The 25,269-nt window shown below is 45.0% G+C and overlaps 1 protein-coding gene across 1 annotated transcript in view; it reads right to left on the bottom strand.

The window, feature by feature from the left end:
- Positions 1-25,269, bottom strand: part of ESPL1 (extra spindle pole bodies like 1, separase) — a 470,161-nt gene that overhangs the window by 383,898 nt on the left and 60,994 nt on the right. Inside the window, exons 7-10 of the mRNA XM_085654666.1 lie at positions 21,102-21,295; positions 13,957-14,208; positions 8,008-8,152; positions 417-570 (exon numbers count right to left, since the gene is read on the bottom strand). Of these exons, the coding sequence (XP_085510792.1) occupies positions 417-570; positions 8,008-8,152; positions 13,957-14,208; positions 21,102-21,295 (745 nt within the window). The remainder of the gene's footprint in view (positions 1-416; positions 571-8,007; positions 8,153-13,956; positions 14,209-21,101; positions 21,296-25,269) is intronic.

The following is a 25,269-nucleotide window of genomic DNA, read 5'->3' as shown; positions in this document are numbered from 1 at the left end:
AGGATTTTGTAATAGGGCTGCTGTTGCTGTGGGTGTTCTTTGGCAATATTCCTGGATTAGCAAACTTAAACATGCAGTCGCTAAGCATATCTTTGGGAAATGGCATTCTTCACTAAAAAGGGAAGGGGTGGGAAGTAGATGTTGGGTTTGATGGATTACAGTTATTACAAACTGGATACACTCCAGACTTGGCAATTTAAGCAGACAGAGGATTCAAAATAATTACTTCTAGGTGCAGTAGTGCTGATCTAGTTGTGCTATTACCATCTGGGACTATTCTGCCCACATAATCTCATTAGAAATATGAACACATATGTATGCGCCCCCATCCCCTCCAGAATATCAAACGTTGAAATAGCAAACAAAGAATCCCTACATTTGGCAACTAGATTAATAGATTAAAGGGACATCCTCACCGGAATCTGCCACAAGGTTGAAGTTGATTCCATCATATGCAAACTTCTCCTCCTGGAGTCTGTCCTCATAGTTGAGGTCATTGGGTTCAAACTTTTGTAGGTTTCTTTGAATCTGTGCATTAGTGCTTCCTACACGTCTCTCTATCTCCATGCTCTGTTGGATTAAACAAAAAATAACATTCTGACTGAGGAAAAGGTTGGACACCCACTAGGAGCAGATTCCATAAAAGGTACAGTAAAGCTTCACTACGCAGATTGGAAACTTGTATGGACATAGGGCCAGATGTATAAAAATGTAATTTTGCATTTCCTAAATAGCGACTCCATATGAATCGCTATTTAGGAAATACAAAATTATATGTATGAAATTACAAATTTCCTGATAGCGATTCCTACAGAGTAGGAATCGCTATTTTGAAATAGCAATTTAAGAAATCACATGCCATATGTTTCAATTGACCACTTTTGCATTTCCAAAACAGCGATTTCATATTAGGAAATCGCTATTTTGGAAATACTAAACCAAAGACAACAAGCATAAGGCCGCCATAATGCACCCCATAAATAGTGGTGCACATGTAGAGCACACATGCACTAGGGGCATGTGTGCGCTCTATTACACTATAAAAAAAGCATCTTGGTGTGCTTTAATAAATTGCACCTTTTTACCATCGACTGAGTCGATGGTAATCGCAGTTCCTAAATGTTCATTTTGTATTTAGGGAAGGCTTTGTATATGTGCTAAGAATTCGCAAATAGGAAATCCCTATTTGAGATTTCCTATTTAGGGAAGTACAAAATGATATTTCAACTGGGTAGAAATGGCATTTTGCGATTCCCTAAAAGCCTTTTTGTACGTAGAAAAAGACTGTTTTGCATTTCTTAACGCTCCAAAAGTGCAATTCGGCCCATTGAACAAGTTACTTACCTTCAGTAACTATACATCTGTAAGAAACCTAGGTTACTTATAGATTCCTTACCTTAGAATAACCCCCAGGCGTCAGACTGGATCCGGAAAGTTTGTCAGCAGTACCCCTGTGCATCAAAAGGTGGCTTCGGTCGGCTCCGCGTTAGTCGTTGGCGTAGTGGTTGCTGGGATGACGTCACGGTAGCTACATAGACTCAAGGTACTTTTCCGTATGGGATTACGACCAGACTCTGGATGTTGGAGATGTGGCTTGACTCCTGCCACCTTTTTACTTATGTCATCGCATTGTCCGCCCATTGATGCCTACTGGACTGTCCTCTTCAATAAGATCCACAATATTTTAGGAACACCCCATGCGCCGGATCCGTTAATAGGCCTACTTGGCTATGTTAAAGACGCAAAGGCTGTGCACCGTAAACTGGATGCTTTGTTACTCCTGATGGCCAAACGCAGGGTGTTCGACCTGTCAGCCCTTTGGCGGTTCCCTCCTCATTTTATTATTTTTGTCCCTTTCCCCCTTCTCATATTTTCTGTCTACCTAACTTTTTTTTTGGTGCTAATGTAGAGGTTCTGGGCGCTTTTCTTTCACTACCTGAGGGAAAGGCGCAAGGTGCTCCTCTGAGGAAAACTAGGGAAGGGAGGTGAGATTCTAAAATGGTGGCACCAACTGTCACCTCAACACCTGGACCATGACTGCCATGGGGGTTTCTGGAACTTTCTGGGCCCTTCTGGCAGGTCGGGCCCAAGGTGATAAATAGAGGTGACAGGTGAGCGGCCATTTTAGAAGAGGTCTGGGTGGCATCAGGAGTAAGGCACCTGAGTGGGGAGGGGGTTGCGCTAGTCAGGGAGTGACAGGTCTCTAGGCCTGCGGTGTTTCCCTTGCCAGTGATGCCCCCCCCTATCTGTTGACCGGTCCCTGAAAGCTGCCAGGGGGTTCCATCATCCCATTGTAAGGAGGACTTGAGGCGGAGCGCATCCTTAATCCCTTCTTTCCAAAGATAAGGGCTATTGCAGGGGAGGGCTAGTGCCGGACAGCTCCACTGGCGCCTGGGATTGTCCCGTTAACGAGGCTGTGGACAGCGTCTATGCCCTTGGCCTAAGGGTCCTAATCAGCCCTAGCTTGGTGCGTGAGAGGAACGGCACCGTGTCCTGCCAACCCCCCCTCCTTCCCGAGTGCTGCCCTCTGCCTCTGACTCCCCGATTACCAGATTCCTGTCAGCGGGTTATCAGGAAGGTTGCAGATTGCCCCTAACTCACCGCCGCTGCCCGGAAGAGCTGCAATCGTCTGGGGGAACTGACCGTGCCGGTCGCGGCCCTCACATCAGCTGTGGAGAATCCTCTCCGTGAGGGCACCGGCGATTGAAGCCAGATCTAGGGAAGTTCTTCCCATCACGTGACGGGGGTGCCGGCCGTGTCATAGGCCTCGCCCCCGCCCTCGTCCTGCCTCCTCCGCCCTCGGCCCGCCTCCTCTGACTCTCATCCTACCACCCCGCGAGCTGTGCCGCTCCAGTGGGAGTGAAGCGGCTTCAGGACCTTCTGGATCTCAGTGTGTTCTGCGCAAGGGCCCCGGAAGGCCGAAGAAGTCAGGTAAAGGTCCCGGGGAGGGGGGCGGAGAGTCATCAGCGCGGGAGGGCTACCGAGAAGTCTCCCCTTCCTCCGGAGGCAGCCCCCGCATCCGCCCCTCCCCGGGAAAGACTGAGACGGGGCCGCGAGTGCCTAAGGCGACACTGGGAGGAGTGGGACATAGAGGGCCTTGACGCCACCGAGCGTATGAGAGGAGGGGGAAATCATAAGGCCATCAATTCAACCCCCACAAGGAACCCCCCCTGACTGTGAGAGCTGGAAGTTATCCATCAGGCTGCTCTCCTCACAAAGGGGATAAAGCCCGTGGCTGTGTCTCTATCAAGGCGGGAAAATGTCCTGCTCACTTTAGGAAGACTTCAGGCCAAGTTAAATTAACTGAGAGGCTCGTGCTATATCGGGTTTACGCCAAGAAGTCCCTAATGACATGTTCCTGCTGTACTGAATTCATTCTGAAATACTCCTAATGTTAGGCGTTTACAATGAGGAATTTATGATAGGATATTCCTAATGTCATGCCTGTACTAGGAGGGATTTATGTCCAGTGATAGGGAATGAACTGTTCTTGCTAATATGAATTGGCGTTAAATGATTTCCCGGGACATGTTCGTACTTTGAGGAATTCGTGCCAAGTCAGACCTAATACTGATCTGCAAGGGCCAGTTGTGTTTTAAGAATAAGGGGAAGGCCCTGGGGAAATGTACTGAATTGGTTTAACTTGAAAGGTTGCGAAATGCTTTATTTGAAACATATGAACTGTTAATCTTTGAACTGTGGTGAGATGTTATGCCATGTTTTATTCCTAAAGGAAGGGAGCTGTTCAACCTGTAATGTAATTATCCGCTACACTCCAAAGTGAGAAACCAGAAAATTAAGTTTGTTAGGAAAAGATAAAGACTTGGAGTATTCCATAAATTAAAATCGGTGTAGTGTTCTTTTTGGGTGATGTGACGCAGGATTGCGAGCTGAGTGGGATGCAGGCCTGAAAAGCCAAAAGGAGTGTTCAGCCAAGTGACTTGAGCCAAGCTACCCCCTTAGACGTAGGTCTAACACAGGGTATCTATCCATTGGGGAGGGAGAGCGGGGGGTGGGATTGAAGAGAAGCTGAGCGCCTTCAGTTAAAGCTTGGATCACTGATGTTATATTCAGCCATACCCAATTGTCGACTTTTTGGGAGTTGATGCCTACGGCCTCCAGGCCCAGGAATATATGGGAACCATTTTTAGATTGGTTAAAGTCGCTGCAAGAGGATGCATCTGTCCCCCCCGATCTGGGGGAGGAGCCATCTGGGGCGCATTCTGAGAGTCATACAGACTAGCTTGCTTACATCAAGTTGACAGGTGTGTCCTCCGACATATAGCTCTTGTGGGTGGTGGTAGGCACCGAGGCACTGCCAGCTATGTCTTCTGCTGTTGACTGCTCTGGGGATGATCCGGCCCAATGTCCTTTACACACAACGCGTGCGATGATGAGCATTGTATAGTAAGCCTAATATCTGCTTAACAAGAATGTGGATTGCCGTTTCCTGACTGATTTTTTTTTTTAGTTAGGTTTGTGTACTCATGTGGTCATATTTAATTTCTATAATGTCCTATAAATATGCCGTGAGAGGTTTGTATTTTCTAAAATCCTAATAAACATAATTTTACAGAAAAAGTAACATACGGTAGGATAATATTAATTATGACAACGCTAGACTAGTTTTTACATGTAGGATTAAGATCAATGACCTTAAGTTCCCTGAAGGAGTGTCAATGAAGTATCCTACACAAGTGTTAGATCTAGTAATCAAGTAACCTAGAATAGGGAAAGAATATTAAAAACACTAGTATATTAATTTCTTGGGAGTACTAGTGACCGAAATACAGTGGCAACAGTGAATCACTATGGCAATATATCACACTACAAGATGACAAGAGCTTTCATCATGTGTCTTAGATAGGAGCATGATGGGGAAATACCGTATTATGACCTGGTGTTCAGCTGGAAGCGAGCATTTGACACATTTGATTATGAACATTCAAGACGGGTTCCAAACTAGCCTATTGATATCACTCCTTTAATAGTGTACAAAAGAACATGGATTGCTATCGGGTAGAACTGGTGCGCTGTGCATCACATATTAGTTTTTGTTGAAGATGATATGAGATATACAGATGGCATCAAATCAAAATTAGGCTTTAAATCGATTTAAGACCATTAAATCATAAAAGCACATATTAAAACACAAAAAGAATAAAAACACAAAGTACCTGGTCATATAAATGAATAATACATCAGATTTAAAAACAAAAAGAAAAAGCAATAGTATAAAATGAAATGAAAGGCAACATACAGGTATCCTTATATGTTCCAGATACAAATTTAAATCCAAAAGGGCTCACTATAAAAGTGGTCCTTGCATGGAGCGCCTAAATCTAACAACCCCTTTTAAATGTTTTGCAATATGAGCAGTGTAGGTTTCATCATCTAAAAATTGTAGTTTGATGAACGCTGGACGACACTGTCTCAGAGCTTGTGATTTCAGAATAGGAACAATCCATCTTTTCCTAATTGATAAGTAAAACTTGCAAAAAAAAAAAAAAACATGTATTGTCGTCTGAGGGGAAATATCATCGCAAGGACATAAGAATGTGACCAAGCGTTCATTTGGGGGAACGTAACCATTATATGGAAATTACCTAGACGTAAACGCGTCAAAAGCAATTTGTCATAAGCACTCAAGTTAAAGGTTAAGTAGGGTTGAATTCCAGGAGGTCAGGATCAATTGGTTAGCACTAACTTAAGTTTTCATAATATTTGCAGACAGTCTTAACATCTCCAGGTGGCTAATGCATAGTGACTTTAGTTCGTTTCTTGTAACTTTGGTCAAACAGTCTGTATTAACAAAATACTCCGGATGATCGATATCATTTAAAAACAATTTGACATACGCAAGCCAGGGAATACGTAGAGCCCCTTGTAAACTCAGTCATTTATCACAGCCCAGTTGAAACTGGTACAAGCGCCAGTCCAAACTTTGTGTCATAATAATATAGGCTTGATTTTGATAAGGTCAGACACATATGGCAGGCCTAGCTCATTGTGACAGAAATACGTTGAAGTCCTGTTTGGAACTGCTAGGAGATTTACTTATTTGGTATTTAAATATGGCCCCTCTGCAATCCCCACAAGGTACAGGGGTTATATTGTAGTCAGCCAATCGGAGCACATGCTCCTGCAGTACTCACGGGTGCAAAGTCGGCTAATCAGATTGCTCAATTTGATGGTGAATGCCTGCTGGTAACCCGCATACCTATATGTCCAGTCGGCTAATCAGATTACTCAATTTGATGGTGAATGCCTGCTGGACACCCGCATACCTATCTGTACAGATAGCTATACATTTCCAACCTTAATCTCTCAAAAACTGATTTACAACAAATCACAAAAAGCATGCATTCTGGGCAAAGACACCGCTTTCTGTCAAATTTGGTGTCATTGCAGTTAGTCTTTTGGCTGTAGCGCTGTTCAAATATCTCTACGGAAAGGGCATGGGGAAATTGCGTTTTGGGACGACTCTTTTCTCACCCCCCTGCTTGACGATCCCCCCTCAAGACATTCCAGGAAGGAGCTGAGCTGGAGAAATTTCTGTGAATTGTCAAATGGCACAAAAGTTATTAGCAGAACTAAAAATACATTTTATATGGTAAAGTAGGTCCTAACTAGAACTACATAATGACGTCCACTACGGCTATATTTTAAAATCAGAGGGCACACATTAGAAATTTGATAAGCATGAGAAGTTCAAAAAAATAAAGGTAACTGGCATGCATTTGTTCGTAGGGGTGTGCTGCATAACACGTGGACGCATAGTACAAGCACAGCAACTTCTAGCCAGTTTCTAGTTCTACTACAAGGTGGCAGACTACCCACATGCTGAAAACCGGAAAAGGCAGCCTGGTGACATTGTGTAATTTTTATAATATCGCACTATGCTAATTAATGCGAAGTTACGCTGCATCGCGGGAGCAATGTGAACGAACATATCGGTGGTTTGCGGTACTTCTGTTTTTTAGCTTTTTTAGTGGACAAGGACATTCCACCCAGGTAAATAGAACTAAATGTCAGATTTGCATTTTGCATAATTTCTTAAATACTGCATCATTATGTACAAGTAACTTGCACGAATTTCACACCCCCCTAGAAAAGAGCCAAGTTACAAAGTAATTGTTTCTTTATCATAACTACTCCAGAGAGGAGAGAAATTAATAAATAACTGGACAATGTGGATAAAATCCTAAACTTTATTGGTCTCCGGTTCCCATCATGGAATCTAGGTCTTTCCGCTAACAGACAGAGGGAGACAGACTGAAATACATAAAAATACATAACCGTAATGCCATTAAGCAGTTTTAAGATTAAGAAGTTGAACAATGATGTAACAACAACAAAAAAAAAACTGTTCTCCAAAACAATTTCTAGGAGAATAACAGATGAAGAGTAGAGCCCTCAGAAGAGGGATTTTGCTGACAGGGAGATGAATATTTAACTAAGGGTCCAACCTGCATGACGATACTAGAGCGCCTCAGCTGTCTTAAGTACTTCCTCTAAAAGCTCCGTCTTGAAAAAACACGCCAAGGAAAATATTTTTTAAAGTACTAAATAAATACTGCTTTATGTATTTTTAACCCCCATGGTAAGAGAAACTGGTAATTGAGAATATTTGCTTTTGTTTACTAAAAAAAGGTAAACAAAAACATTGAAGTTTTGCTCTTAAATAAGAATTCTATTTTATCATGTTTAGAGTTTCTCCCATTTGTAAAATAATTCTTGTATTCTGCACAACGATAATAATCACGGACAACAGTTTATTATAGATTTCAGGAAGGAGTACGAGATTAGTCATTTCAGATTTATAGATGTCATTCATAACATTTGCTGCTAAATGAACACCCATTGAGAAAATAGCATAAACAAAGTTAGCCTGTGGATGGCACTTTGGGTTTCTAGATCTTCCATCATAAATGAACATGCTACATGCAGGATCATACCACTGTCTGCAATAAGGTGTCTTAGAACAGTCCAAGGCCTCAAACGTACCTCCTTCATCTTGGCTTCAATGGTGCATATATAAAACCAGAGGAGTGCTTGTGCCTTGTCGTCCATCAGCTGGTCTGTGTTTTCAGGAATTGCATGCACAGTATCCAAGAGGCGCAGGGTCTCCTGCACAGAATCCAGAGCTGTGCTATCCGACAAAAGCAAAGAGGATACACATGAGGAACAGCATACCAGATTAGAAGCACTGTTTGTCAGAGGAGGAATCTAGACTTTGCACAGCAAACAATTGTAAGGGTCTGCTGAAAGAATACTTCATTATGGAAATAATTATCTCAAAGTACAGGGTTCAGACCAAATCAATGGTAATTGTTTCGTTAAAACAGGAACACCTATTCCAGGGAAAATAGAGAGTACCAACAAGAGGTCCTTTAACATGCATTTTAACAATTACTATATGTACAAAACTGGAGTATTAATTGAGGGGGTTAAGTACCCACCTCCGGTATTACCCACAATCCTGGTCAGGTTGAACCCTTAAAGTCAATTAACCTGGGTTCAAGCCCCGGTAGCTATGGCACAGACATGGATGCAATGTGTAAAGTATATCCCTAAACAAAACTAAATAGAACAAAATTTAACTAACAAAATGACGAACAAAAATCCAATAAGGTGAAGCGTAGATTACTTTTTAAAGTGTTAAGTAAAAAGATAGAGCCAAGAAAAACTGCTAATAATATCCAATTGTCGCAGCAGAACAGAACCTAGGTATAATTTGATGTTGACCACGAGGGCGTGCGGGTCAGATATACTAGCCAGGATTGTCTAGATCAGAGATGTTACCTTTTGACTTCAGTCCTTCAAGTCCCAATCCACCACAGGACAACAATTCTAAAGCATCTCAGAGGAGGCATTTACATACTCATATGGTGACCAAAGCCACAGCAGGGTCCAGTCCAGGCCCAGTTGCCACTGGTCAGCTGGACACTTGCCTATTGTGTCCCTGTAGATTTAACAGAAGGTCTGCCTTATGCCAACTGGAGTCCAATTTGTCATGAGTACAAGAGGGAGAGCAGGTTCAATCTTCGAGGCTCTTCTCTGGTCTCAAACAGCAGGTTCAGTTCCCTTCTTATTTTCTGCAGGTCCAAGAGTGTTCTGAGGTGTGTGCCAGGAGGTGCCACATTCATTCCAGCACAAACTAGTGAGTAGGAATAGCCCCTAGGGATGCCCGAACATGGGGTGAAGGTTCCCAAAGCTAACCTCATACACTTTGGGAATTTAAGGTGCACAAACTTTTCAGCCACATTAAACTTGGGTTCTGCAGGTTGGGTGTGTGTGGGGGGAGTGTACTATGGTGCTCTTGGTGTCCAAGCACATCAAACACTAAAATCCAGTTTTAGGCAGTCCCTGTACCCCCTACCCCAACAAAATCCGAGGTTGAAATCTTATTAAATCAAAGCTGAGCTTTCAGGAACTAGGCAGTGGATGCACACAAAGTGTTCTGTTCCTCTTCTTGGAAGCGTGCCCCAAATGTCAAAAAGCCCCAGCAGACCTGTTAAGCAGGAAGTGACATTCAAGCATGACTTGCAACTTTAATGTCAAAGAGGATCCTTCCAGTCCGCCGTGTACATTCTAGTCCGGTTCAGTGAGGGTCAGTAATTGTTGTGCTTCTGGGAGCAAGTTCACAACTCACTCACGAATATTTAAATGCCAATTACTGGCTGAAGTGAGAGAAGAAAATGCAGATTTAACTTTCACGGCTGCCAGGGCAAAGTTACCTTTCCGCAATATTTAGAACAAATCCGACTTATTCATTGAATTTGATTTGTAACACTATTAAAAATATGTTTCATTATTTTTCTAGCTAGTCTCATTCCTGACACAGGATTAGTATATAATATTTAATCGCAGTGTTTCCTATATACCAGTCAAATTTGCTACAGTGAATATAGCTTTGAGGGCATTTTCACTGGAAAGACACGTTTAACATTCAATTTTACAACACCTACTTTTAAATACCATGAACCCTTCCTTTATGCACAATGTTGTCTAATTATGGGGGACATAAATATTTAAAAGAGGTTTTAGCTTGACAAAGGGGGTTATTTTAACAGGTCGAATCAGCAGTTAAAACCTGCACAGCTAGGCTACTGGTAGAAGCCTGCAGTCATTAGGTCGAGCCTAGCGCAGCGCGCATGCGCTGATCTAGGAGATAACCTTTTGGAATCGGTCTGCACTTATCCAACACTCGTGCATGTGGCGGCATCCACCTTGCGGGAGCGAGCAGCAGCGCACAGGGGCCATCTGATTCTAATTAGCGTGGCCGCGCACGCTTGTTTACATTTGCCTGTCTCGCGGTCGCCTTCACTTTTCGTGCCCTGTAGTCTATGTGCCTAAACTCTCGCAGTACATGTCCCTACTCCTGAAAGTGTGTATTCTTATGAGTCCATATGCCCAAGCGCCAACCATGCTAGTTCTTCCCCCCCTTAACCCTCACCCTCCCTTTGTCCGTATTAGCCATTCCCATATGAAAAGATTCCCCTACCGTTTGTCTGCTATCAGGTACCATCTCACCCCCCTCCCGGTTTGTCCGCTTCCAGAGACCCTGTCAGACCTCACCATGGCTTGTTTTCTCGCACCCTCTTTACTAGTTGATAAAGCCATCGGACACCTGCATTCATATCTTGATGGCATGTCACAGCGTGTCATGTAGTGCCCACAACAAGGGGCACGCGGGAGCTTGTGCGCTGGGGGGATTTAAGTAATGACATCTGTTATCTTGGCGCTACCCAGCGTGGGTCACTTCAGTGTGCAAGGCGCGAACAGCAGAGATTGGAATCTGTGCCTTGCCGGGTATACTCCTATCTCTGACGCGGGGCTCAGCCCACGGAGCTGTCTTAAGCCGCTACCTCTCAGAGCTGCATGTTTTCGGTGGCCGCCATCACCCAACAGATGAGATCCCATCCGATTTGATCTATTCCTCATTAACACCCCCTTGGCATTTTACTGTACTTAGGCCCACGCAGGCGCATGCCCAGGTTATCACCGGCACGCAGGTGGGGGGGGGGGGGGGGGTCAAATTCTGCAGTCTGAAGATCGCTGTCATCCGGGCCTCCTGCTGTCAGTGTTGCTCTTTCTTTAAGGGACCCCCCCCCCACCCCCTTTGATCATTTGTTTTCCCCTTCTCTCACCTCCTGTTCCTCCAGCATCCCTACAGATTGATTTATCATTATATAACAATATTTAGGTATCCGTGCCAAACAGGGCAGGGGAGTCTTCGGTCGTTGCCCAAGAAATGTGTTGCATTATTATGTTTGCGACTCCCCGGAGCTTTGATCCAGTCTTCCCCATGTAACCAAATTGTGTGACCCTGGACACAAGTTTGTTGTCAGTTGCTCTGGACTCTTTCCCTTTTAAGAATGAGAAAAAAACAACAAATTGGCTAACCTTCTGCGCAGTGTCTATAAACAGGCATTTAACTATTAAGTCGTGTATCAGTCCCACGCATAAAATAACGGAGAACCTGTAAAAAGTGTAGCTGAAATGGATTGTGAAAAACCATGTCGTTTTCAGACACCTGACTCCTGCCGGATCTCATCCTTTCATCCCCTGCCTCCTTTTCTGTTGAATCAAACTCACAGCAGCAAATATACATGCCCCTTTCGGGTCAAATTGCCTTGGTTCCCACCAACCTGAATCACTAATTGCACTTTCAAACGCTGCACGTGTAAGGGGGAGAACACAGAACACCAGTGGTGTTATCAAAGAAGTACGCACAGAAACCGACATCTACAGAAATGTGACTATATTTAAACCTAGCTTTCTCCCTTATACGCACGAAGGTAACTAACCCAGTCAGAGTCCATGTATTTTTTTTTTTATAGTGCCCAGTATGATACAGTTGGACTATGTAGGCGCTTTTCGCATAAATACCCAAAGCACGAAAGAGACTCTCCCCCTCTCAAAGTAACATTAATCATATCACACAAAACGTATCCGAGACACAGGCTCAAATCCCACAAGAAAGTGCAGGTGATGTTAGTATCTTATCCTGAAACTGATTTGAACAACTGTAGAATAGTTTTCCCAGGATATGTAATGGAGCTCCTTAAACTATATATAAAAGGTGGTAAATCCATAATTTGCAGTTTGAAATGCAGCATTCACTTGATAGCTGCAGATGCGCGGGAACAAAAAAAAAAACAAAAAAAAAAAAAGGTTTTTGGATGCCTACAGTGATATAACCGACCATTAGATACATTATACACAGATGTGACTTAACATCTTTCGGTGTCAAAGTCGTTCATAATTTAAAATCCTGGACGGAGATTGTGTGCTTTATGCTGAATTAGTGAGTTGGAGCCAGTCTGTGCCGCCCATTGGGGTCTCTTGGCACTGAGCAGAAGAGTGCTTTTCGACACACCCACGCACACACATACATACTCACACGCTCACTCACTCACTCTGGGCGCAGTATGCCGGCTATTTGCTCTAAACGGGTGCGTGTGAGTCGCAGGGGTATCTTTGAGGTCATGGCAAGTTGGGGCCCTCATGTTGGTATAAAGTGACAGAGTTTGGAGCCCAGGCGAAGGGTGGGACTGAGGTAAGGAAGCCCTCAGCACCTCACGTTAGAAGTACTTCGTCCCCGCCACTGGTGGTACAGCAACTCCATTCGCTGCTCCCTCGCCCTTGCCCCGGAAGTAAAAGCCCTCACGGTTCACCATGGTGCGTGACCTCAAACAGAAGAAACAAGCATTGGCATAGCCAATAGGTCTCGCCTTTGGGACCTTATAAGTGCAACACTTGTTGTTGCACCAAGAATATTGTGTTGCATAACTAAATACTTATAAGGTCCCAAAAGCGAGACCAATTGGCTATGCCAATGCTTGTTTCTACTGCTGGAGATCACGCACCATGTTGAACCGTGAGGGCTTTTACTTGCCAAGGCTTGTTTTTATATTGTCACTGAAGGGCATGACATTTTATGTGCTGCACTCCACTTGTGACATTTAACTTACTGACCCTGGGTACACGTTGGTACCATAGTCTGCCATCTTATAAGTAAGTTAAATATGGCAATCTGGAGTATACCAATTTTCACATGATGAAAACAAGTGCACAGACACTTTACCACTGGTTAGCAGGGAAAAAGTGCACTGAGTTCTTTACCCAGCAAAACTAGGACTCTGCAAAAAAAAAATCTGAATTCAGGGTGACCCTGCAGAAAGGGCTCAACACTATAGTTGTTGTATTAGACAAGAGTAGACTTTATTAAGTACAATTGGATTAAACAAGTAGGAGAAAAGCCCATCTTTTTGCTCCTTAAGTCCAAAACATTCACCCTTACAATGGCAATACGTGTTGACCCAGCCCTTACAGGTGCTCTGATGTAACCATTACTGTGTAAACTGTGTGTGTAGGATGCCTGCATAGATCCATAAACAGATCTGAGAAGCTGGAGTGAAGGATATACTTGTTTTACATATGCTAGCAACATATTTTAGATAATACTGCTCTATAAAAGATTAAGTCCAATAGAAAGTACTGTATGCACTTGCTTGTGGGCAATAGAGCTTGCCAAACCGTAGGCAACGGCATGGAGGACACATTTTTCCATTCGGCAATGGATTTATTTAACTGAGTGCTTTACACTCAGTATTTCCCTAGTGTATTATTTGGCTAATTGTTGTCCACATAGTATATGCATTTTTTATGAAGAGGACCATGCTGCTTGAGCCAAGCAGACAAGTGCAAGCCAGTGATTCCATGTGGATTAAGTATAGACAAGAGTTTACAAAAAGGATCACACAATTTTAGAGCCATTCACGGTCTTACCAGTGAAGGAGCCATCATTCTATTAATCTTAGTCCAATGTTTCACTTCACACATCATTCCTTAAAAGGTAATGCAACACAACTTTAACAAAATGTCTTGCACAACATTCATTCCTACCTCTGTCTCTCTAAGCTCAGTTCTGTGAACGAAATCACTTACCAGTCTGTCTGTCCTGTGTAATCATGGTAGCAAAGGACCTGCGCCAGTTCCACCAGGTTGACTGCCCGCTCATGAACAAACAAGCTCTCCTCTGAGCAAATCTCCAGTAAATCACAGATCACATTGTAGCGCTCCTGTCCAGTGTCTGCATGAACCGCCTTGTATGCCCTCAGCTCTTGAGAAAGCAGCAGGAACAGCGTTCTGGGCTCAAATTGCTCCACACCTGAATCAGCTAGACAGTCCTTTATGGTTCTACATGAAAAGTAATCTTTTTAGTCGCTAAGACAGTTACCATCCTCCCATTAATCAAGATGCCAACAATTGTTAAGGTTAAAAGCACAAACAAGATCCTGGACTGTTGACTTAATTCATTTTTACGCTATTATTTAAACATTCATAATTTAGGGAACTAAATAACTTACTGCTCATTCACCAGCCAATGGCACGACAATTACAGTCAGGGCTCTTGTGCACCCAAACAACTCCTTGAAACACAAGTACAGACGTGAGTGTCTCTGAATATGCTACCTTTGGAATGACCAACCTGCTCCTTGGTTTGGACTACATGGGCAGACACCTCTAAATGGCTCAGTAGTACTCATATCAACTAACCTTCTCTAACGCATGCTCCAACCAGGGGGTTAATTCGACTTACTACTAATGGCTGACAGATCTAAGACCTACATACAGAGCTTGAGGTACAAAGTGCTATTCAGTGCCACGATGTTCCTGCAATCCCTTAATACTAGAAGACGATGGATTAGTCTTGGATGTATCCTCTGACCTAATAGAGCTCACACTCCTCTACTGTACTGATGGAACAAGCTAAAAAACTTAACTATGCAAGGCTACATAATAATTGGATGCAAGAAATCAAACCCCCAGACGTTAATGTTCTGTTCAAGGACAATCTAGACAGGAGGCCTTGTTTAAAAAAAAAAAATCATCATCCTATTTACCTTTCCAGGTAGAAAGAATCCACCAGACATATGCCAGATTCCTCAACTCTTGAATACTCTAGGCATCAGACTGGCCCAGACAACTTTTCTCCATAGCTCTACCTTGAGACTAGCGACATCCCCGTGATATCGCCAACACCATTAAGCGCCCCCATTATTGGACTGACATTAGTTTCGGATCCATGTTTTTGCACACCGCCACAGCAGTAAGATGAGAAGGACATCAGGTAAGATGTAGCTCAAGAACAGAAACGTCATATAACCATCCAACAAATGGGGAGGTGGAAGAGATATGTGAGATTTCTGCAAGTAGATGAGTATCCTTCAGGAATATAGCTACTGAAGGTAAGCAACTTTTTACCAATGGGTACATCTACCTGCAGAATCATCACCTCTTGAATAGGCTACCAAGCAACAGAGAATAGAGGGCCTTGATGGATGGTTATACCAGGAAGTCAGATAGCACAGATCTGCTGAAATACTCATGCTTCCCTAATTTCCAAATACAGACTGTAATGCTTGGTAAGGGTGTGGAGGGATGACCAAAGGGCCACTCTGCAAAGGTCATTTACAGGGACTCGCATAGCCACGACAGATGTTTAAGGCTTGGCTGTCGTAGATGTTGCTGTAATGGTGGTTCCTTTTGGCCCAAGGAATAGCAAATTTTAATACCAAAATAATCCACTTAGATAATAAGTTTTTCTGAACTGCTTTTTCCACTTCGAATGAAACCAGACCCCAAAGATGCTCTTCGCCACTTGCAAGTGGAGATGCCACTATTGGTTGGCAAATTTGTGACAAGAATATGCAAGAAGCTAGCAGACAAAGTAAGCGAATGAGACAGTACTGATATCAGAGTACCTTCCTAGAAGCGATGGAGCAACACAATGTACTGTACTCTGAGCGCACGTGGAAACGCTTAGTCCAAATTGGTAACCAGTACTGACCCAATATACAGGAAGTGGTGATTAGGCTCTAGGTGAGATTTAGGCACATTGATCTAAAAGCCCAGGTCATGTAGCAAGGATGCAGCTGGCTGCAGATGTGATGGCGCAACCTCCAGAGTTCTCTCCTTGAGAAACTAGTCGTCTAGATAGGAAAAGCAGGAATCTCTGGCCTACTAACACAGGCTCCCACCACTACCATGACCTTTGAGACAACTCACAGTCCCAATATCAGACCAAAAGGAAGAACCACAATGTAATAGTGTGGTGTTCACCACAAAACGCAGATACTTCCTGTGGGCCTTGCCTTCAGGATGAGTGTATGGAAATAAGCATCCTGTAAGTCCAGTGGGACCATCCTGCCACAAGCACAAAGGAACATGGGCAAAGGACAGCATCTTGAACTTATTAGAATTTCAAGACCCTAAGGAGCAAGGCTTGACAGACTACCATCCTCCTTTAGAAGAAGAAAGTACAGTGAATACAATCCTTGTCTAATCTCCTGCTCTAGCACCAACTTCTGAGCTTCCTTCTAAAGTAAGGCTGCCACCTCTTGCTGCAGTAGTAGGTGTTACTGCAAAAGGTCTGAAAGGGGAGTAGAAATACATGGAGGAGACTGCTGGAAGGTCAGGGATTTTCAACAATCTGTATGGCCCCCCTGGACTGAGTTTACAGCCTTCCAGGTCTGTCTCTGGAAAACAGACACCAGGCCTCCCATCTGCCTCAAATTGCCTAAGAGAGAACCAGAATGGCTTCCCTGTGGTGGTTGGTAAGTAAGAGGAGGCAGTGACTGCCAGGGACGTCGTAGTGCCTCCATTCTTTCCATGGGCACTGTATTGCCGCAGAATGGGATTTTGAGATTGCCCCTGATCAAGGGCTGCCTGGCCTTGGCAGAAATTGAGGCCTCTACTAGGGACACAAAATTCCTGAAACATCTTCCTTTGAGGCTATAGACCTAGGGCCACATGAACGTAGGTTTCATTTTGTGATTTCCTAATATCGCATTTTTGTAAATTGCTATTAAGAAAACGCAAACAACTATGCACTGGGTTCTTGACACATTTAGCGATTCCTAGTGGGGGGGGGGGGGGGTCGCAATTAACCTACCTCATCAATAGTCATGAGGTATGTTGCAATTTGCGACCCATTGGTTAGGACTTAAAAAAAAAAACAGGCCTGCTGGGTTTGCTCTTAAATAAAGCAATTTTTTTTTGTCGTTTAATTTTTAAAATGCAGCCAATTATCCTTAAAGGAAAAAGGAATGAGTTTCAAAAAGTAAATAGAAACGTTTGTTTCATTTTCGAAGAGTAGGCAGTTGTCCGTGGGATCAGAGTCTTCTCTCAAAATACGTTTTTGCATGCATCCCCAAAGAAGGGGGTCCCCTGGGGGACCACTTCCTGTTTGCAAATGGGTTACCACCTACTTAAAGCCAGAGGTAAAACGCAAATATTTTGCTACCACAATTCGGTTGCAAAACATTCGTACATAGCACTGCACGTCGCTATTAGGAAGGGACGCCCTTAACACACCTCTTCCCAATACCAAATCGCTAACCCATTTTGCTATCCGGTAATAGTTTACCGAATCCCAAAATGGGTTTATTACATAGGAAAATACATTTTTCCGGCCGCAAACGGCGCCAGAAAAAAAACAATTTACATGTGACCCCAAGAGAGCCGGCTGTGGGGGAACTCACTTTGAAGCTTTCCAAAGCGGAGTAAAATTTTTCAGGGACAGTTTGGTACCTTCAAAGGGAAGGTCCATCAAGGAGGACTACAAAACCGGAAGAAAACAAGAGGTTGTCAAAAAGGCATGTCTCCTGAGAGTGACTGTTGTCCCTACTGCCCGGGTAAATAAATCTGCCATATGTAGGCCAGACTGAATCACCTGCCCTGATGATGCTTGAACATCACTGATCAGGTCTTGAAAATGGGATTTAAGTTCCTGAGGAAGATTTTGGTCCAACATAACTACCATGTCCAAATGGGCATGCACATAGTGTCCTAGCAGACCTTTCATGGCCAGACTCCCAGCTGCAAACATTTTTCAGCCCAAGTCTCAATATTTGTAGCTTCCTATCAAGCCAGTGCGGAAGTAAAATTTGCAGGCGTGGGCCCGGATGAAAAAGAGGCCTGAATCATGAGGCTGTCTAGTGAGGGATGATCCGATAAGAATGATGATCACCCAGGGCAGGTCTAGGATTGTTTAGTCCCCATAGCCAGGATGGGGTCAGGAAAGCCTCACTGAATAGTAGCATTGTCTGCAAAGTTAGGATGGAACGCTGAAGGCCTTTGGTCTTAATGTCTTTAGTTTCGACAGTCGGCAAAGGCAACTCGAGAACCTCAGACACTTTTCTAATGATGGAGTGGTATGATGTGACTTCAGGGAGAAAGGACTTGGATGTGTCTAAGAACTGCAGCTCAGGGAAAGTATCATTACCACTAGCCTCTGTAAGTTACTGAAATTCCAGTACAGGCTCTTGGAGGTCCTGTTCATCAGAATCGGTGTTAAACAGCTCATAAAGAATATGGTGTACATGGAACAGTCTTCTAGCAGACGGTGTGCCTCACTTCTGGACTTCTGTGTCATTGCCAGAGGCTGGGTCACTGAAGCAACTAACTTAAGTCAGCACCAGTGCAAACAGCACCGTGGGTGTGACAGGAACCTGCGTAGGCAGCACCACAGGCAGTAAAGGCCTCAGCTGAACAGGGGTCATGGCCAGGGCCTGGGGTGCCATAGACTGAGCGAACAGAGCTGCCTGGAAGGCAAAAAGGGAGTGAATGGTGTGAAGGGGAGGCCAGCTAACCATTTGGCAGTCCTACATGTCCCATGTGACCTGAAAGCACTACAGAGAGGGCCATGGCACACATGAAAACTGCAAACATGGCTATGAGATAAGGTGGCACATCAATTTCAGGCCCTGTAAATTAGATACAACTGGTGTAAAACAGGGGCCAAAGGAAGCAGCATGGGAACTTCATTAGCACCAGTTCCGGTGTCAGGAAAGCCTCCACCCATTCCGGCTTCAAAGAAGTGAAACATCCCTTAATTATGTATGCCTCTATGTCTCCTTCTCCTCCTTAGAATATTCGTTTGGCAGGAGGATATTGACTCAGACCGTGATGGAGACTGCAAACATACCTTCTCCACAGAAAATCTCTGCCAGGTACCACAATCCTGTCCCCTCCCAAGAGGTTGTATTCCGCTTTAGGTGTCCGTATATAGGTTTTCCTGAAACATGTCCTTATATAGGCACAATCTGCATTGCCCTTATATAGGGATAAGATCCCAGTCCTTATTTAGTCATTAGCCATGGTATCCAAATACAGACATGGTTACCTACATCCGTCCACTCCAACGTCACAACGAGTTCTTAGAAACCAGACCCTTAAGCTCTTGGGAGTTCCCCTAGCACAGGATTATTTATTTCTCCAAGAACTCATTTATTATGCATGAACCGCTATTCCTTAAGGGTTCATTCCGGACATCTTTCTCTGCCCGACTTTACGTCAATGCAAACATTCCAAGGCACCCACCAGGTATAAATATACCTTCCCTTGCCCAAGCAAGTAGGAGGAGACCTCGACTTTAGAGGAGTCTGTGTCCCGGCCTGACGCACTGACAAGAGACGCTGTCATCCCTGCTCGCAGAGAATCCAGCTTCCAGTGTTCGGACTCCCTTAGTGGGGTGTTAGGAGTTCGAAACCCGGAAAGAGATTCCCACCGCTCTCATTCTCAAGATATGGAGTTGACTAGAACCTAGAGGGACTCTTGGCATACCAGACTGCATACCAGACTATAGCCTACCATACTAGAGAATACATCACCTACTTCCTACCTTGTACTACACTTAGGTTAGGTACACTGGGGTAGAACTAGTTAGAGAAACATCTTATGAGCACTCACATTTTTAGCTTATGTTATCTATGTATATGAATATGTGTGTCATAACTAAAAGATAATGCTAGCGCAGAATTATTTCCTTCTATTGCTTACGCTGTACATAATATATCTCGCACACTGTCTTATGATTGTAACAGCTCATATCTCTTACACGAGAAACAAGACTGTTCAATAAATCCTTTTATTGAAACGCCAGTCTACTCTTTGTGTAACTCTGAAGAAACTAAGCATGCACGATTAGCTGAGTGAAACTGTTATCGGTTTCCACGATTCTGAGAGTGTTCAGATTCTAAAGGGAAACAAAGTTGTCATGTTTAGGCGGTTGCCAGAAAATACTCCCTTCTTGTTTACAAGGAGTTTCTACTGGCCTCTGAGTTAGCTGGCACAAAGTAATTAAGTTTAATATACTTGATAGGGGCATACTGACCTCAGTCCTATGCCAAATCTATAGGGAATATTATTCCAATGCACAGAGCATATTAGGGAAATAAGAACTACACTACAGTTAGGGTTTAAACTTTGTACTGATGTCATTTACCAACCACCACATCTGTCTGATGCCTGCCTCTAATTATTTTCATCCTGGAAATACATAGCCCCGCTATTTATTCTTTAATGGCCTTTGGTTACATGCTCTGACATGACTCAGGATTTGTAGTCCGGGTCAGAGCCCAGGCACCGGACAGATGTTGTGGCAGTTGGCAAATGACATCAGCACAAAGTTTAAACCCTGACCTCTTGGGAAGAGGCATGGTTGTGGTACCTGGCAGAGATTTTTCTGTGGAGAAGTGAGCTACTGTACGGAGTTTTAGACAAATGAAAAAAAATGGGAACTGACGCTGATACAGTATTGGGGGAGTTTGAGGTCCTAACATCACAGGGACGTCACTTCAAGCGTTGAACTGAGGCGTTGAACTGTTGATGTAGAACTATGGAGAAAAGTTTCCCAGATCATTCAAGCACCTGGACATGCAGACAAGAAGTGAGAAATCTGCAGGTAGAAGTATCCATCAGAACTTCTAGTTCTAGTAGAGTATTAGAACCTCCCCATTAATATGACCCTATTCCTGAAAGCATTCTAAAGTCTACCAAAGTTAATTAACGGTCAACAATTATCAAGAGCAATACACCATCATTCCGAAAAAGGATTCATCTGTAGTCTTGGAACTAATCAGTAAAGTTACTAGGAGTTTGATTTGTACGACGATCAGCAGCTCTAACTTTCCAAACGGATAAATAAGCTCTAGGTTAGTGTCAGTATGACAGTTGCAATTCACTGACTAACAAGCTACTCTTCATATAGATTTACTACCATTTAAAGGCACTTCATCCTCCCTTACTTGAGTCGCATATCCTCTTCGCCACTTTTAACTGCGTCCATTTTCACCCTGACCCAAAGGGAGATGGGGTCATCCATCTGCTCCACAATTTCACCCTTCAGAGCAACCAGCCAGAGGGCGACGGAGCAGAATGCGCGTTTGAAAACAGCTGCTTTCCTACAGCTTTCCACCTGCAGACGGAAGTACTTGTGCAACTGGAGAAACAGGAAAAGACAAGACAAACCTAATTATTTTCCACTTTGGGGCAGTACACATGTGAGGGAAAGAAGAAAAAAAACAGCCTTTCAAGTACAAAGGTTAAAAACACTTTATACATCAAATCCTCAGTTGAATGGATCACAGTTGTCATTTGTGCAGCCAAGAGTCAGCTGGTTAGCTTGCAGTATTCATAATGATCTAAAAAGAAGCAACACTTTATACCATGACTCTTTAATTTAAAGTACTGAGGACTACTACTATTATCAATGGAAAAATTAAATTACAGAAAATTAACCATGCTCAGTGTCCGTCAAAACTACAAATACCTATTCGAAAGTCTATGTAAAACGTTCTGTATTGCAAATATGGACTGCCGAACTGAAGACCTAATGCACAAGTTACTACTTGTGTAACGATATATCTGTAAGAGACATTAGTTAATGATAGATTCCTTACCTTAGAACATCACCAGGCATCAGACTGGATCCGGAAAGTCTTTGTAGCAATACCCCTGCACGTCAGTAGGTTGCGTAGAGCGGCTCCGCGTCAGTCACTGGCGTATGCGCCGAGATGACGTCCCGGAGACTTAGGCGCCACCAATGTGTGCGGACGTCAGTTCTGTACACGACTTTCCGCGCCGGAACGCAGAGCCATGCAATAAACTGACAACTGGTGCCATGAAACTAGGGCCATGAAAGGGATGACCTTAACACTATTAATCAATTTGCAGAACAGGTAGGATGGGCGGGGCGGTAAGGAATCTATCACTAACTAATGACTCTTACAGATATATCGCTACACAAGTAGTAACTTGTGCATCTGAAAGAGACACGTTCCTTACCTTAGAATAGATACCCCAGCAATACCAACCCCGGTGGTGGGTCTGAAAATAGATTACACCAGAAAGTCACGGAGAACAGAACGGCCAAAGACGCAGTCTCTCCGGACTGGACTGTCAAGGCAGTAATGCTTGGTAAACGTGTGCAGCGAGGCCCACGTAGCCGCCTGACCAAATGTCCTGCAAGGGGACGCCGCGTCCTAAGGCAGTAGTGGCTGCAGTCGCCATGGTTGAATGGGCAGGCTGCCCCACAGGAGGCTCCTTCTTAGCAAACTAGTGACAGGCCTTGATGCAGAGAACGACCCACCGAGAGATGGTCCGTTTGTGCACAGCCCGACCTCTTTTGGCACCCACATAGCCAACAAAGAGCTGGTCATCTACCTGAAACTGTTGTGTGCGCTTCAGGTAGAACGAGAGCGCCCGTTTTGGGTCCAGACGGTGGAGCCTCTCTTCCTCTTTGGAAGGATGAGGAGGCAGAAAGAAGGTAGGCAAAGTGCTGGTCAGCCCAATGTGGAAGGGCATGACAACCTTTGGCAAGAAAGAAGGACGGGTCTGTAAAACCACCTTGTCCGGCTGAACAGAAAGGAAAGGAGGTTTAGAAGAAAGAGCCTGGAGCTCATTCACTCTTCTGGTAGAGGTGATAGCTACCAGGAAAGCTGTCTTGAGAGTGAGAAGACACAAAGGACAGGTATGAAGGGGCTTGAAGGGAGCGCACATCAGCTATGTCAAGACAAGGTTTAAGTCCCATTGAGGCATTATGAACGGCACAGCAGAAAACGTGTGCGCAATGCCTTTTAGGAAACGGTTAACAACCGGGGACTTAAAAAGAGAAGGCTGATCTGCAAGCGGTAAAAAGGCGGAGATGGCCGAAAGATAACCTTTGATAGTGCCCAGAGCAGAGCCCTGCTGGGCCAAAGAAAGAAGGAACAGAAAGTCTTCGGAAAGAGGAGCAGAAAGGGGATCCACAGCCTTACCTGTGCACCATACCACCAACTTGTTCCATCTGCAGGCGTATACTGTTTTAGTGGAGGGATGCCTGGCTGTCAGAATAGCAACACACAAGATGATGAACGGAATGTTGCACATTGGCAAAACATTCACCCCCAGTCACAGATCTGGGTTTAATCCATTGTTATTTTGCTCACCACGCCACCCCAGTTCAGACATGGCCATATGCAAATCAGTCTTGACCCTGTGCTCATGGGAACAGTCCAGCCCGAACTGCCAAGCCATGTCTTCCCTGGACCGGAATCGAGAATCCTAAGACCAGTTTCAGGGTTTCACCCCTCTTCAGCCAGGATAGCTTGACTCCAGTGGCGTAGTGAGCACGGGACCCACATCTGGGTATACCCTTCCCAAATAGGGCGAACAGCAAAACACAAGATGGATGGAATGTTGCACATCCTGGCTGAAAAGGGGTGAAATCCCGAAACCGGTCTTAGGATGCTTATTTCCAGTCCAGGGAGGACCTGGCTTGGCAGTTCGGGCTGGACTGTTCCCATGAGGCACAGGGTCAAGACTGATTTACATATGGCTGGGTTCAAACTGGAACGGCATGGTGAGCAAAAAAACGATGGATTTAGGCCCAGATATCTGTACTGGGGTGAATGTAGGACATTGTTCTGCATTCTGTCCATTAACTGTTGTTTTGGATGCCAGAATGACATCACAGACTTCGGGAGGAAGATCAAAAGCTGTCAACTGCCGCCGCTCAATCTCCACGCATGGAGGTGAAGGCTGGACAGGTTCGGGTGGGGGACTGTCCCCTGCTGCTGCGACAGAAGATCCTCCCGAAGGGGCAGTCGGATCGGGGAAACGATCACCATGCTGAGTAGCTCAAAATACCAGTATCTTCGTGCCCAATCTGGAGCCACAAGGATGACTTGGGCCTGCTCGCGCCAAATCTTCAGCACTCTGGGCAGAAGTGGTATAGGCGGAAAGGCGTACAACAGACCGCAACTCGACTCATGACGAAAAGCGTCACCTAGCGAGTGCCGCCTTGGAAATTCCAATGCACAGAACTGAGGACATTGCAAGTTCTCTTCGGTGGCGAATAGATCTAACCAAGGCTCTCCCCACTGCTGAAAGAGACCTCGCGCCACGTCAGAGTTCAGACGCCATTCGTGATCCATCAAGCACCGGCGGCTGAGTTCGTCCACCCTGGCAGTCAGAGAACCTGCCAAGTGTTGAACCACCAAGGTAATGCCTTGATGTTCCAGCCATGTCCAAAGGCGCAGAGCCTCCTGACATAGGGTCCAGGACGCCACACCGCCCTGTTTGTTGCAATACCACATGGCGGTGGTGTTGTCTGAACACCTGCACCACACCTCCCTGGACAGAGGGAAGGAATGCTTTTAGTGCAAGTCAGATCGCCCGAAGCTCCGAAAGGTTGAAATGGAGCCGGGACTCCACCGGAGACGAGAGTCCCCCGATCTCCGTCTCTCCCAAGTGGCCTCCCCATCCCAGGAGGTAAGGCATCTGTCACCACTGTGTGCTCTGGTTGGGGAAGGGAGAGGGATCTGCCACTGACCCAATCGCAATTCGTGAGCCACCACTGCAATGGTCGTGCAGTGCCCTCCGAGATCTGGACATGATCGGACAGGTTGCCCTGATGCTGCGCCCACTGGAACTTCAGGTTCCACTGCAGAGCCCGCATATGCCATCTGGCATGTTGCACTAGCAGGATGCAGGAGGCCATCAGGCCCAGGAGCCGGAGGATCATCCTGACTGAAACCTGGTACAGAGGCTGAAAGATCAGAACAGCCTGAATATCCCAGACTCGCTGCTCGGGAGGATAAACCCGAAACCGTGCTGAATCCAGAACCGCTCCAATGAAGGGGAGCTTCTGAGAGAGACTCCGGTGCGACTTCAGCACGTTGATGGAGAACCCCAGCAAATGCAGGAGGTCGGCCGTAGTCTGAAGGTGGTCGACGACTGCCTGGGGCGAGCCCGCCTTCAACAACCAGTCCTCGAGGTAAGGGGAGACCGACATCCCCGACCTGCGCAGGTGAGCTGCGACCACCGCCATCACCTTCGTGAACACCCGAGGGGCGCTGGTAAGGCTGAAGGGGAGCACGGCAAACTGAAAATGCTCCTGGCCTACCATGAACCGCAGGTAGCGCCAGTGGGCCG

Source organism: Triturus cristatus, chromosome 4_1 (genome assembly GCF_964204655.1).
Source record: "Triturus cristatus chromosome 4_1, aTriCri1.1, whole genome shotgun sequence".
NCBI classification, from domain to species: Eukaryota; Metazoa; Chordata; class Amphibia; order Caudata; family Salamandridae; genus Triturus; species Triturus cristatus.
The sequence above is the reverse complement of the archived record's forward strand: the minus strand, read 5'-3'. Positions and strand labels throughout refer to the sequence as shown.